Here is a 15,601-nt window from a genome sequence, read left to right on the forward strand (position 1 = left end):
ATCCATGGGGATTTGGGTTTGATCCCCAGGCTTGTTAGGGATTAAGCATCCAGCATTAAGGATCCCGTGTTGCTGTGAGCTGTGGTGTAGGCTGAAGATGCGGCTCAGATCTGGTGTTGCTGTGGCTGTGGTGTAGGCTGGCAACTGCAGCTCTGATTCGACCCCTAGTCTGGGAGGGAACCTCCTTATGCCCCTGGTTGGGCCCTAAAAAGATAAAAAAAAAAAAAAAAAAAAAAGGAACTGTACGAAAGGGAAGGTTTCCAAAGGTAGAAAGGTGGTGGGTCAAGAAAATCTGAAACAAAAGAAAAAAGGTTATTTCAGGCAAGGTCACCTTCCTTTAAGGGAAAGGTGGGGATCTATCATGCAATTTACCTCACAGGAACTAATCTGGTAATTCCAGATTGACTGGTTAAAGTTCACACTACTGGGAACTTTGGAATTAAAGTGCTGGCATTGAAATTAAATCTTGGTTTGCTGTCCTGGGAGGATAGGTGACTCAATTTGGGGCACGTTCTTGCCCTTATTTTTTTTTTTTTTTAAACACTCTCAAAGCCTCCTCAGCTGCAAGATGAGGTTGATAATGGTGCCTGTTCCATAGGATTGTTATCAGGGGTAAATGAGAAAATGCATATGGGAGTTTCCATTGTGGCTGAGCAGGTTAAGAACCCAACACGGTTTTTGCTCAGTGGGTTAAGGATCTGGCATTGCCACAAGCTACACGGTGGGTTGGAGATGCAGCTTGGATCTGGTGTTGCTGTGGCTGTGGTGTAGGCCTGTTGCTCCAATTCCACCCCTAGCCCAAGAACTTCTGTATGCTGCAGGTGCAGCCATAAAAAAAAGGAAAAAATAGGGAGTTCCCGTTGTGGCGCAGTGGTTAACGAATCCGACTAGGAACCATGAGGTTGCGGGTTTGGTGCCTGCCCTTGCTCAGTGGGTTAACGATCCGGCTTGCCATGAGCTGTGGTGTAGGTTGCAGACGCGTCTCGGATCCTGCGTTGCTGTGGCTCTGGCGTAGGCCGGTGGCTGGAGCTCCGATTTGACCCCTAGCCTGAGAATCTCCATATGCCGCGGGAGCGGCCCAAGAAATAGCAAAAAAAAAAAAAAAAAAAAAAAAAAAAAGACCAAAAAAAATAAAAAAATAAAAATAAAAAAAAGGAAAAAATAAAATACATAAAAACTGTATGAGATTATCTACGTAAAGTGCTTAGCACATTAGATTCTTTAACAAATGTTAGATGCTCTTCTATTGTTAGTATTAATAATCTGTGGACTCCACCTGGTCACTACCTGTGAGGCTCAGACAGTTCTAGCATAATAAACTATTTTATTATGAAATCAGGACCTTAGTTTCTCACCCTTATAATCCACAGTGCAGGCCCACCCCAAGATGCAGGCATCTCCATCAGATAGCCTGGTGTTTGGTGGGTGCTCTTTTCCTCCAACGAGGTGTCCCAGTGCGGGGGAGGTGATGATGAGACAGCTTTTTTTGTGGTTGCAGAGGGTGGATGGAGCAGCGGAGGACCCCAGAAAGGCACAAATTTCTCCAGATTACAAATGTTACTGTTGCAGATACTTGTTTCCTAAAAAATCATTAGTTATTTCAGAATTAAAGCCCACTGCAAAGGACCAAAGAGCCAGGAGTGTCATAGAAATTAAGATGTTCACACACACACGATCAGTGAGGTGGTGGATACAGTAATTAATTAGATGGAGAGAATCCTTACACAATGTCTACAATTATCAAATCACCAAGATATTTAATTAAAAGTTTCTATTTTCAGTACCTTTCTTGACTATCCCAGGAATTTTTGGGGGGCCACACCCATGGCATGTGGAAGTTCCCCAGCCAGGGACTGAACCCATGCCACAGGTGTGGCAATGCCAGATCCTTAACCTGCTGTGCCACAAGGGAATATTGTAAATATTGTATCCCAGGAATGTTTGTTTGAATAAATGAAACTTTTGGGATTATTACAAAAGTTCTTCACAGTAGAAATAATGAAATTATAGGTTCATAAAGCTTAAAAACCCTATTTAGGATTTGAAGTATCAATATATTGATCAACAGAGCTAAACTCAATGCTCTTAAAAAATCACACAAAAATAACTTCTGGTACAAACAGGAAAAAGCAGCTAAGGCGAACTGGGTAGTATATTAACTTTATTTTGAATTATAACATGGAATTTGTCATCAAACAGTTGGATGTAATGAAAAACTTTGAGGTTCAATTAAGCAAATGATTTGCATAGGGATTACTTCTAAATCTTAAGATGCAGAGCTCATTGAATTGTGGCTTAGAGTAGCATAAAATAAGAATTATCTACCTGTGTGCAAAATAAATGCAGTTTAAATAACAGAATTTTTTTTCAGTCTTTGGTGGTTGATTAATCATCTTCCCTGTTATGGATAACATTATAATCTCATCCTAATCCTTTCTAGATCACATGTGATCCTTCTAATCTAGAGAAATCTCTTACCTACAGTTAAAGCTTCCATTAAATATCGTTAAAGCTACTGAATTCATTTTTTTTTTTTTTTTTTTTTTTTTTTTTTTTTTTTTTTTTTGTCTTTTGCATTTCTTGGGCCGCTCCGCGGCATATGGAGGTTCCCAGGCTAGGGGTCAAATCGGAGCTGTAGCTGCCAGCCTACGCCAGAGCCACAGCAACGCAGGATCCGAGCCGCGTCTGCGACCTACACCACAGCTCACGGCAACGCCGGAACCTTGACCACTGAGCAAGGCAGGGATCGAACCCGCAACCTCATGGTTCCTAGTCGGATTCGTTAACCACTGCGCCACGAAGGGAACTCCTGAATTCATTTTTATGTCCCTACTATTGATCAAGAACATTATCCACTTAAAAGGATCTAACAAATAGGCCAACAGGCTTCCGGGAAAAACATTAAGTTTGTGATCTCATCCCATGTTGTCTTTTGGAACTTTGTTATCAGGATCCATTACCCTCTTTTGATTTGTATCAGTGATGAGCAACCATTTTTTGGTTGGGGAAAAAATAAAGCGTTTTGGGTCACATTGTTTACCTCTTCAAAATGAACACAGCTTTATGAAATTCCTGTGAAAGAAGATGTGTATTTGTACAACTTTGCTGAATAAAGAAAGCCAATGAGGAAACTGGCACTGCTTTTTAACTACTAAAATATTTATATCCAGGTGTTTTAGCAATACAGAGAGAGCTTTCTAATTTGTATCCCCAAATTAGACTGCAGGCTGGTTGCCTGGCTGGTCACATTGTAGGCCTCTCAGGTGGCTCTGTGGGTTGCTCATTAGTGGCTTTGCTTGTGATATTGATTAAAATAAGGTGACTTTGGTTGATTGATTGTTTTACTGATTAGAACAAACTTTAAGAGAATATCTTCTAATTTCAAAATTATAATTCATCATTTACTGATTTAATGTCTTAAGTACCACTACTAGTTGGTTAAAAAAAATATATATATATATTTTTTTGGGGGGGGGAATATTCCCTCCATCTTAACATGTTTTCACATAGAACAATGGATGGAAACCACAGCAGAACATGAACAAGAAAACTAAATATGTGTGTAAATAACAGAAATACTATCAGTGTTTATCACAGTAGATTACAGAAAGAAGATTTAACTTTTGTGTGTGCAATGAGGCACTGACTGAGGCATTTAGACACCACTGATTGTAAAGTATATTGAATGTAAATTCTGACCCCCCTCCAAAGGAATAATTAAATAAAACCCAGGTTTCTTTCTTGGAATCAATCAGCTCAAGAACATGCATAGATGAACACTTATTAAATATTAGTAACAGTCTTTATTACTTATACTCCTGCAAAGGTAATAGCAACATATTGTACTTGCATATATCTCATTTCATCCAAGGACCCCAAAGTCACTGTATCAAGCCATGTGGTGTTGGAAGTTCAAGATTCCACAGCATATTAAGTCTACTTAGTGATGGCACATGAAACAGACTCCCAACAAGAGACCCAAAAGAACAGTTCAAAGAGACAAGACCACAATTCTCATGGTTTGTAATTTTCTGAATTTTCACATTTGCCACCTGTATCCTACCATACTTACAACATCGACTCCAGGTAAAAATGATGTTTCCATGTTAGGATAAGATGAGGACCAATTCACACATGAACAATTGGTTTTTTTTTATAGTTCAACAGTCCATCTTTGAAAAGCATATGGTAGAAGGTCAGAAGTGGCTTTTTTTAGTAACGTAACGTTACACATTATTGACCCATAATCAATGGCCGGGACCCTTGGGTAGAAGGAAAAATTTTACATTGGAATGACATACATATTTACATAAATCATGATGGTGCTATATCTTTGAGCACACCTACATTTAACACAAAAGCAAAAGTGCATCAATTTCCTGAAGGTCAGACTTTCAGTCTTTTTAAAGGAACAAAGGTTTCTGTTTCCTTGCTTAAAACTTCCTAGAGGCTTTATCTCAAGAGTTTAAGTGAAAGACTCAAGTTGATGATGTTTAAAATGGGTTTCTTGGAATCCATGAATGTGCCAGGCCCCATTGGAGGGGGGCTATAGGCAGTGTGAGAAGCCCACTTCATGAGGGGAAGGGATCCCCTGAGCTGCTCTGCTCTTAGCTCAAGGCACAGAACACAGCTCTTCTTGGTCAGGGACCCAGGTTGGGCATTCTGGGCATTTTCTTTCTTATAGGAATTTCCAACACTATTTGAAAAGCAATGTCTTTTTGGACAATAGGATTAAGGTTTCTATCTTTCGGTCAAATATGGAACTAAGTTAGCTCTTCCTGTGTCCTTCTTTACTTCGGAGGAGACGCAATATACGTTCATTTTTGGTTAGTTCTGCCGGAAGTTCATTGGCCTGAAAGAAGATAAGATAGGCGTTAGTGAATTCCCACAGTCGAGTGGTTTCGGGGACTCCAAAGAGGAGCCCCTGACCCACACTTGCTCAACCACTGGTGAAAACCCCCAGTGGACCCAGTCTTTTGTATCAAGGCATTAAAGGTTTTCTTTAAATGTATTTAAATGTAAATAACAACTGTTACTTTCCTTTGGCCACGCACACAGGATGTGGAATTTCCCCACCAGGGATAAAACCCAAGCCACAGCAGTGACAACACTGGATCCTTAAACCCAAGGATCCAACAGGGAACTCCTCACCTGTTACTTTCTTATCTCGCTGTTAGAGTTATTTTTCTGTCTAGCCATATCCTTTACTAGACTGTAATCACCAGAAGGCCAGGGTCCTTGTCTTACTAATCACTGTATCCTAATTTCCAGCACAATGCCTGGTTTATCTAGGGTGTACTCAATAAATGGATTTGATAACTTAATTAGTTTATTGTATCAGGCAGTATGTTCTTTAGGGACTTGAGACTTATATTTTGATGGGAAGGTAGAGTTAGGAAACATCCAGAGCATAAGAGATGTGGGACCTAAATGTCCATCAACAGGTGAATGGAGAAAGATGTGATACACACACACACACACACACACACACACACACACACACACACACACACACACAGCAATACTATTCAGCCATAAAAAGAATAAAATTGGAGTGCCCATCGTGGCACAGTAGAAATGAATCCAACTAGGAACCATGAGGCTGTGGGTTCGATCTCTGGCCTTGCTCAGTGGGTTAAAGATCCAGTGTTGCCATGAATTGTGGCATAGGTTGCAGATACGGCTCAGATCTGGTGTTGCTGTGGCTGTGGTGTAGGCTGGCAGCTGTAGCTCCAATTAGATCCCTAGCCTGGGAACCTCCATATGCCTGGGTGAAGCACCTAAAAAGACAAAAAAAAAAAAAAAAAAAAAAGAAATAGTGCCATTTGCAGCAACATGGATGGACCCAGAGGTTATCGTATTAAGTCATTATCATATTAAATCACACAGAGAAGTAGAGAAAAACAAATACATGAAATCACTTATTCGTGGAATCTAAAAAAAAATGATACAAATGAGTTTAATTACAAAACAAAAACAGATCCACAGACATAGAAAACAAACTTACGGTTACCAAAGGGGATAGCAGGGTAAGGGGATAAATTAGGAGTTTGAGATTAACATACACACACTACTATATATAAAATAAACAAGGACATACTGGATAGCACAAGGAACTTTACTAAATATCTTGTAAGAACCTATAATGGAAAAGAATCTGAAAAACAATACATATGTATATATATATATACACACACATACATATACATATAACTAAATCTCTTCGCTGTACACTTGAAACAAAACTTTGTAAATCAAAAAAAAAAAAAAAGAAAAAATATGCGGATAAGAGCAGCTTTGGGGGTCCCCACTCCCCACCTGAACCAGACTCACTTCATGTCCCTTCTCTTCACAGTGCTGCTGAGACACATTCTTTAAGCATTTATTTTGTGAATCACTATCTTAAGAAATAGGGGGTCCCATTTTGGCTCACTGGTAATGAATCTGACTAGTATCCATGAGGATGTGGGTTTGACCCCTGGCCGTACTCAGTGGGTTAAGGATCTCGCATTGACGTGAGATGCAGTGTAGGTCAGACTTGGCTCGGATCTGGTGTTGCTGTGGCTGTGGTGTAGGCCGGCAGCTGCAACTCCAATTCGACCCCTAGCCTGGGAACTTTCATATGCTGCAGGTGTGGCCCTAAAAAGAAAAAGAAAAAAAAAAAAAGAAAAAAAAGAAATAGATGTTACAGGACAATGGTTCCCAAACTTTTTGGTCTCAGGACCTTTATACAACCCTTAAAAATTATTGAGGACCCCCAAAAGCTTTTGCTTCTAACTTATTAGAAACAAAAACTGAAATAAATTTAAGTATATTTATTAATTCATTAAAAATAATTCATGACAGCTTAACATACATAATGTATTTATGAAAAAGGAGTAAAATTTCAAAAACAAAAAAGTTACAAGAGTAGCACTGTCAACAGTTTTGCATATTTCTTTACAGCGTAGCTTAATAGAAGACAATTGGATTCTCCTATCTGCTTCTGCATCTAATCTACTGTGATATCTAATTTATCAAGTATAGGGAGAAAATTAAGCTTCGCACAGACAGGTAGCTGGAAAATGGAGGAATATTTTTAACAGCCTTTTAATTTTTATTTATTTTTATCTTTTTAGGGCCACACCTGTGGCATATGGAAGTTCCCAGGCTAGGGCTCCAATCAGAGCTGTAGCCGCTGACCTACGCCACAGCCATAGCTGAGCCGCATCTGCGACCTACACCACAGCTCATGGCAGTGCTGGACCCTTAACCCACTAAGCCAGGCCAGGGATCGAACCTGCGTTCATGGATCCTAGTCTGGTTCATTACCGCTGAGCCACAACAGGGACTCCTAACAGCTTTTTTAGAAGGCAGTAGGTATCCTCCTTTGATGCTACACCAGTACAGGACAAGTGGTAGTTTTTCTTTTCTTTTAAATGATTTTTATTTTTTCCATCATAGCTGGTTTATAGTGTTCTGTCAGTTTTCCACTGTACAGCAAGATGATCCAGTCACACATACATATATACATTCTTTTTCTTACATTATCATGTTCCATCATAAGTGACTAGACATAGTTCCCAGTGCTATATGGCAGGATCTCATTGCTTATCCGTTTGAAAGGCAATAGTTTGCATCTATTAACCCCAAATTCCAGTCCATCCCAGTCCCTCTCTCTCTCCCCTGGCAACCACAAGTCTGTTCTCCAAGTCCATGAGTTTCCTTTCCTTGGAAAGGTTCATTTGTGCCATTATCAGATTCCAGATATAAGGGATATCCTATGGTATTTGCCTTTCTCTGACTTACTTCTCTTAGTATGAGAGTCTCTAGTTTCATCCATGTTGCTGCAAATTTTGTTCTCTGTATGGCTGAGTAGTATTCCATTGTGCATATATACCACGTCCTCTTAATCCATTCATCTGTCAATGGATATTTAGATTGTTTCCATGTCTTGGCTATGGTGAATAGTGCTGCAATGAACATATGGGGGCATGTGTCTTTTTCAAGGAAAGTTTTGTCCAGATATATGCCTAAGAGTGGGATTGCTGGGTCATATGGTAGTTCTATATTTAGTTTTCTAAGGTACCTCCATACTGTTTTCCATAGTGGTTTTACCAGTTTACATTCCCACTGACAGTATAGGAGGCCTCCTTTTTCTCCACACCATCTCTAGCATTTGGTATTTGTGGACTTGTTAATGAGGGCCACTCTGACTGCTGTGAAGTGGTACCTCATAGTAGTTTTGATTTGCATTTCTCTAATAATCAGTGATGTTGAGCATTTCTTCATGTGCTTGTTGGCCATCTGTATATCTTCTTTGGAGAAATGTCTATTCAGGTCTTTTGCCCATTTTTCCATTGGCTTGTTGGTTTTTTTGCTGTTGAATTGTGTAAGTTGTTTGCATATTTTAGAGATTACGCCCTTGTCAGTTGCATCATTTGAAACTATTTTCTCCCATTCTGTAAGTCGTCTTTTTTTTTTTTTTTATGGTTTCCTTTGCTGTGCAAAAGCTTGTCAGTTTGATTAGCTTTCACTGGCTTATTTTTGCTTTTATTTCTGTTGCTTTGGGAGACTGACCTGAGAAAACATTTGTAAGGTTGATGTCAGAGGATGTTTTGCCTACGCAATCTTCTAGGAGTTTGATGGTGTCTCGTCTTATGTTTAAATCTTTTAAGCCATTTTGAGTTTATTTGTATGCATGGAGTGAGGGTGTGTTCCAATTTCATTGATTTACACGTGGCTGTCCAGTCTTCTCAGCACCACTTACTGAAAAGACTGTCTTCTTCCCATTTTATATTCTTGCCTCCTTTGTCAAAGTTTACTTGACCATAGGAGTCTGGGTTTATTTCTGGGTTCTCTATTCTGTTCCATTGGTGTGTCAGTCTGCGGCTTTATAACATTGCCTGAAGTCTGGGAGAGTTATGCCTCCTGCTTGTTTTTTGTTCCTCAGGATTGCTTTGGCAATTCTGGATCTTTTGTGGTTCAAAATAAATTTCTGGATTGCTTGTTCTAGTTCTGTGAAAAATGTCATGGGTAATTTGATAGGGATTGCACTGAATTTGTAGATTGCTTTGGGTAGTATGATCTTTTTGTTTTGTTTTGTTTTGTTTGTTTTTTAGGGCTGCACCTACGGCACATGGAGGTTCTCAGGCCAGGGGTCCAATCAGAGCTGTTGTTGCCGGCCTATGCCACAGCCACAGCAAAGCCAGATCCGAGCCACGTTTGCGACCTACACCTCAGCTCATGGCAATGCCAGATCTTTAACCCACTGAGCAAGGCCAGGGATTGAACCCACAACCTCATGGCTCCTAGTTGGCTTCGTTTCCACTGCACCACAAGGGGAACTCCTGGCCATTTTTATAATATTAACTTTTCCAACCCAGGAGCATGAAATATCTTTCCATTTCTTCGAATCCCCTTTAATTTCCTTGAATTTAATTTCCTTTGAATCCTCTTTAATTTCCTCAGCATATAAGTCTTTCACTTTCTTGGTCAGGTTTATTTCTAGGGGTATTTAATTTTTTGTGGTGCAATTTTAAAAGGTACTGTATTTTTGTATTCCTTTTCTAATATTTCATTGTTAGTATACAGAAATGCAACTGATTTCTGAATGTTAATCTTATATCCTGCTACTGTGCTGAATTAGTTGATCAGTTCAAGTAGTTTTTGGGTTGAGTCCTTACGGTTTTTCTCTATATAGTATCATGTCATATGCATACAGTGACAATTCTGCCTCTTCTCTTACAATTTGGATACCTTTTACTTCTTTTGTTTGTCTGATTGCTATGGCTAGGACTTCCAATACTATGTTGAATAAAAGTGGTGAGAATGGGCATCCTTGTCTTGTTCCAGATTTTAGTGGGAAGGCTCGGCTTTTCTCCACTGAATATTATATTTGCTGTGGGTTTGTCACAAATGGCTTTTCTTATGTTAAGGTATATTCCCTCTATACCCACTTTGGTAAGAGTTTTTTATCATGAATGGATATTGTTCTTTGTCAAGTGCTTTTTCTGCATCTATCTAGATGATCATGTGGTTTTTGACTTTTCTTTTTGTTAATGTGGTGTATGACATTGATTGATTTGCATATGTTGAACCATTCTTGTGAACCTGGGATGAATCCCACTTGGTTGTGGTGTATGATGTATATGTTGTTGGATCTGGTGGCTATAGACAAGTGGTAGTTTCTTAAAGATTAACTGCCATGTGGAATTCGAAACCACATCAGTGAATTTGTACTATGTTGCACTAAAATCATAGGTCTATCTATTTGCAGGTAGATTTTTTTTTTAAATTTATGCATGCTTTGTGACATCATATACTGGCCATTTGGACTATATTAGTTCATTGAGCTATGCATACCTTCCAAATCTTCACACATTTCATTATATAACCCCCTCAAACTCACATTCATTAATATTACCACTGATTCATCAGAAAAGCTGTAAGTACTGGGAAGCTGTTAGGGTCATTGTGACACACGTCATTCTTTCAAGTAAAAGTGGAGTTCCATGAAAAAAAAAAACAGCTAGCTCCCTTTGCAATTCAAACAACCACACATGTGCTTCTCCTTGAGACAACTGTGCACTCTAGTCTACAGCAGAAGTGCATGATGAGGGAATTCCCGTCGTTCAGTGGTTAACGAATCCGACTAGGAACCATGAGGTTGTGGGTTCAATCCCTGACCTTGCTCAGTGGGTTAAGGATCCAGCGTTGCCGTGAGCTGTGGTGTAGGTTGCAGACGCAGCTCGGATCCTGTGTTGCTGTGGCTCTGGTGTAAGCCAGCAGCTGTAGTTTGGATTCCACCCCAGCCTGGGAACCTCCATATGCCGCGGGAGCGGCCCCAGAAAACGCGCAAAAAGACAAAAAAAAAAAAAAAAAGTGCATGATGAAAACTTCATATCATGTCACACAGGATATTAAAAAGACATATAGCAAGGGTTGTGGTTTCATAAAATTAAAGTTGTTTATTGGTTCATCAAAGACATTCTTAGGTAAAATTGGCACTTTTTTTTTTTTTTTTCTTTTTGGTTGCACCCTTAGCCATGTGGATGTTCTCAGGGCCAGGGATTGAACCCATGCCACAGCTTTGACGCAAGCTGACAATGCTGGATCCTTAACCCACTGTGCCCCCAAGGGAACTCCAAAATTGGTATTCTTGCAAAATAATAAAAGAACTTAACAGAGGTTTGTAAAATCATTTGCCTGTACACTTTATGCCCCTGATGTGACATGTACTAAAGTGCCAACAGTTTCATCTGTCATTGTTTTTGCATCATTACAGCAAATGTCAGCACAGTGGAAAGGGCAAATAATGTCTCTGTATTGTTAAGAATATAGTTTAATCATAAAAAAATGAAGATACAACTTACAGAATGGGAGAAAATATATGCAAACAATGCAACCAAGGGCTTAATCTCCAGAATATTTAACAACTTACATGAATCAACAACAACAACAAAAAAACCACCCAATTGAAAAATGGGCAAAAAACCTAAATAGACACTTCTCCAAAGAAAACATACAGATGGCCAATAGGCACATTAAAAGATGCTCAACCTGGCTAGAACTAGAGGAATGGAAGTTAAAACCACAATGAGGTACTACCTCACACTGATCAGAATGGCCATCATTAATAAGTCTACAAATAACAAAAGCTGGAGAGGGTGTGGAAAAAAGGGAACTCTTCTACACTGTTGGTGGGAATGTAAATTGGTACAACCACTATGGAAAACATTACTGCGGTTCCTTAGGAAACTAAAAATAGATTTACTAAATGATCCAGCAATCCCACTCCTGGGCATATATCTGGACAAAATTATAATTCAAAAAGATACATATACCACTACACTCATAGCAGCACTAGTCACAACAGCCAAAACATGGAAACAACCTATATGCCCAATGGATAAGAAAGATGTGATACATATACTCAATGGAATACTACTCAGCCATAAAAAAGAATGAAATAATGCTGTATGCAATAATATGGATTCGACTAGAGATTCTCACACTAAGTGAAGTGAGAAGGAGATACCACTTATGCAGAATCTAAAATGTGGCACAAATGAACCTATCTACAAGACAGAAACAGATCCAAGGACAAGGAGAACAGACTTGTGGTTGCCAAGGGGGAGGGAGAGGGAATGGGATGGACTGGGAGTTTGGTGTTAGCAGATGCAAATTATTACATTTAGAATGGATAGACAATGGGGTCCTGCTGTACAGCATGAGAACTGTATCCAATCTCCTGGGACAGAACACGATGGAAAACAATATAAAAAAGGAATGTATGTATATGTATGACTGAGTCACTTTGCTGTACAGCAGAAATTGGCGTAATATTGTAAATCAACTGCAATTAAAAAATATATTGTTTTGATGTATTCTAACTCCTGAAAGCATTTTGAGGACCTTCCAGGAATTTACAGATCACACTTTGAGAACAGTTGTCATAGATGTAAAAGAATGTTCTTGGGAATTCAGGGAGGCAATTAAAGGGTAGAAAAGCAATGCAAGTTGGGGATATGACATGGTGTAGTTTTTTCTCTTTCCTACAGCCAAGCCTGGAGCCCCACCTCTTTTTTTCTGAAAAATCCGATCCTGTGTGAAGCTCCCACAGTGTCCACCTTCTAGGCTGGATCCTGCTCCCTGCCCCCCACCCGCTCACTGGGACCTCAGTTGTTGGGAATTATGAGTTTGCCACAGTAGCCTGTAGTGCTGCATGTCCTGTCACTGCACCTCTGCCCAAAGGACCTTTGATGTTGGCACTGGACCTACCCAGATCGTAGTTGCTTTGCTACGCTGCTTTAGACCAGAGGCCCCTCTGTGGGGTCAAATTCTACCATCTGCTTGGTTGCTGCTGGAGCAGACATTGTACAGGCCTGATGCTGGGCAAACTGCTCCAGGAGAACAGACCTGAGTGCTACCCAGTCTCAGTGTACACTCGGGAAGAATCAACTGCTTTGCATCAGTTATTGGTCCTTGGTGAGCAGGCTGGCAGGTAGCCAGAGGATGCTATACAATCAGGAAAAGGAACGGATCTAGGAAGCTGAACCCCTGTCCGCAAGCTTGTGGACACCGTTTATGTGACAGCAAGCATGTGACCATCTCCTCGAATGTCCATATCCTTACTATTAAAATAAGTGTTAAAGGAGTTCCTGTCATGATTCAGCAGAAACAAATATGACTAGTATCCATGAGAACCCAGGTTCGATCCCCAGCCTTGCTCAGTGGGTTAAGGATCCAGCGTTGCCATGAGCTGTGGTGTAGGTCATAGACGAGGCTCGGGTTCCACCTTGCTGTGGCTGTGGTGTAGGCCAGCAGCTGCAGCTCCATTGTGACCCCTAGCCTAGGAATCTCCATATGCTGTGGGTGGGGCCCTAAAAAGACAAAAAAAAAAAAAAAAGTGTTATACTCTTAAATTGTGTTGTCAAGTTTTGGGCAATCACTGTTCTATGTGTCATCCACATAGTTTTAAAAGACCTGGTCATTCCTCCTCTCTCCCAGGTGGTTCCTCACTGAATTCTCAGATTGCTGAGGTTGGGCTGATTTAAGATGGCTCGTGCCCAGACTAGTCCCTAAAGGCCATCTTATTCATTATGGATCAGGACCCTAGGTCCACATTCAAGACACAGAGCATCAAGCCACTCTGTGTCCCCCCTGCTCCTGGGAGAGGACATGTTCTGAGTCTTCCATTGGGAATATGAGGAACACAAGACCCCTGCAACCACGGGGAAGGCTACAGTGTGGGAGAGGCTGTTGGGGCCACTGGCTACCCTCCCTTCTAACATCTTCCTCAAAGCCCCAGAGCAGAAGTCCTAGATCCTTTAGAGCAGAAGGGTGCTTTGGTGCTAGCTGAGAAGTCACTCTCAATAGCATTCTAGGATTCCTTGTCCGCCCCCCCCACCTTTCTTTGTGGTTTTTAGGGCTGCATCTGCGGCATATGGAAGTTCCAGGCAAGGGGTCAAATCGGAGCTGCAGCTGCTGGCCTACACCACAGCCACAGTAGTGCCAAATCCGAGCCACATCTGTGATCTACTTCGCAGCTCACAGCAGTGCGGAATCCTTAACCCACTGAGCGAGGCCAGGGTTGGAACCCTCATCCTCGTGGATACTAGTAGGGTTCATGATTGTTGAGCCACAAAGGGAACTCCCATTCTTTACTTGCTGATGACAGCTCTTGTCACGCTGTATTGCAACTGCTTAGTTTCCCTTATTCCCCAGTAAACTCTGAGCCCATGAAAGCAGACACTATGCGAATCTCTTTCATCATTATCTCCCCATAGACAAGGTACATCACACAGTGCATGGTATGTAGTTGGCGCTCAATAGGGGTGTGTCGGATGAGTGAGTGAAGGTCAGGAATACCCCTTTAAGGGTCCCAAGGGGCTGCTGGAATCCCAGTACCCCTGCCTCTGGAGCTGCCTTTGAAGAGTTTGGCTTCTACAGAATGCCTGGTGGGCAGATGGGAGGTGTCCTGGCAGCTACTCCCTGCTCTCTAGGGGCTTCTGTGGGATGCAACTCCAACACGAGCAGCCCACTTATACACTCAAGTAGCTCTTAGGGAGGGTCTAAAGGCCAGCACGTTGGTCACTGGAAATTCCCCATAAGCATTACTGCTGAGATTCCAGGACATACACAAAGAATGTATTTTTCAGGTTCTATATAAAGGTACTAAACGTTTCCTCCTCGCCTTAATTCAGTACCGGATGGCTCGGCAATGAAGATTGATCTCTTTAGGACGTCTGTGTCGAATGTGCAAAGATAAGAGAGCAATTGTGATTTCAGCAGGCTTATTGCAGCCAGGCCAGGTGGTGGAAAACAAATCCATGTATCTCAGGAAGAGATAAGCAGAAATATTATCTTTAAGTTCAATGATAGGAAGAGGGGAAGTAATAATTCCACATGCTAAGTGGAATCAGAAAAAGAGACTCTTGGCATGTTGTTTAATTCCACTTCTTCTTCTTCTTTTTTTTTTTTTTTTTTTTGTCTTTTGTCTTTTTTGTTGTTGTTGTTGTTGTTATTGTTGCTATTTCTTGGGCCGCTCCCGTGGCATATGGAGGTTCTCAGGCTAGGGGTTGAATCGGAGCTGTAGCCACCGGCCTACGCCAGAGCCACAGCAACACGGGATCCGAGCCACGTCTGCAACCTACACCACAGCTCATGGCAACGCCGGATCGTTAACCCACTGAGCAAGGGCCTGCAGGGACCGAACCCGAAACCTCACGGTTCCTAGTCGGATTCGTTAACCACTGCGCCACGACGGGAACTCCTTCTTCTTTTTTTTTTTAATGGCCAAACCCACAGCATATGGAAATCCCTGGGCCGGGGATTGATCCAAGCCACAGTTGCCTACACCAGATCCTCTAACTCACTGTGCTGGGCTGGGGATTGAACCCTTATCTCCACAGGGACCTGGGCCACTGCAGTGGGATTCTTCATCCACTGTGCCACAGCGGACACTCCTAATTGCATCTCTTAATGGTTTCTTTTCAAAGGATCATGAAATGCTATGTTTTTGGTTTTATTATTAATAAAATCTAACACAGTAATAGATGCTTATAAAAACTCAAACAGGGAGTTCCTTAGTGGCTTAGTGGTTAGGGATTTGGCATTG

The 15,601-nt window shown here is 41.2% G+C and overlaps 1 protein-coding gene across 3 annotated transcripts in view; it reads right to left on the bottom strand.

Annotated features, from left to right (window-relative positions):
* The window catches only part of ANKRD29 (ankyrin repeat domain 29), a 56,484-nt gene continuing 44,652 nt past the window's right edge, over positions 3,770 to 15,601 (bottom strand). For 2 of the 3 annotated variants that reach the window (XM_021096184.1, XM_021096183.1), the window contains one exon: positions 3,770 to 4,852. In XM_021096184.1, the coding sequence (XP_020951843.1) occupies positions 4,769 to 4,852 (84 nt within the window). In that variant the 3' untranslated portion in view covers positions 3,770 to 4,768. The remainder of the gene's footprint in view (positions 4,853 to 15,601) is intronic. The other variant, XM_021096185.1, reaches the window with a different exon arrangement.

This window comes from Sus scrofa, chromosome 6, assembly GCF_000003025.6.
Source record: "Sus scrofa isolate TJ Tabasco breed Duroc chromosome 6, Sscrofa11.1, whole genome shotgun sequence".
NCBI lineage: Eukaryota > Metazoa > Chordata > Mammalia > Artiodactyla > Suidae > Sus > Sus scrofa.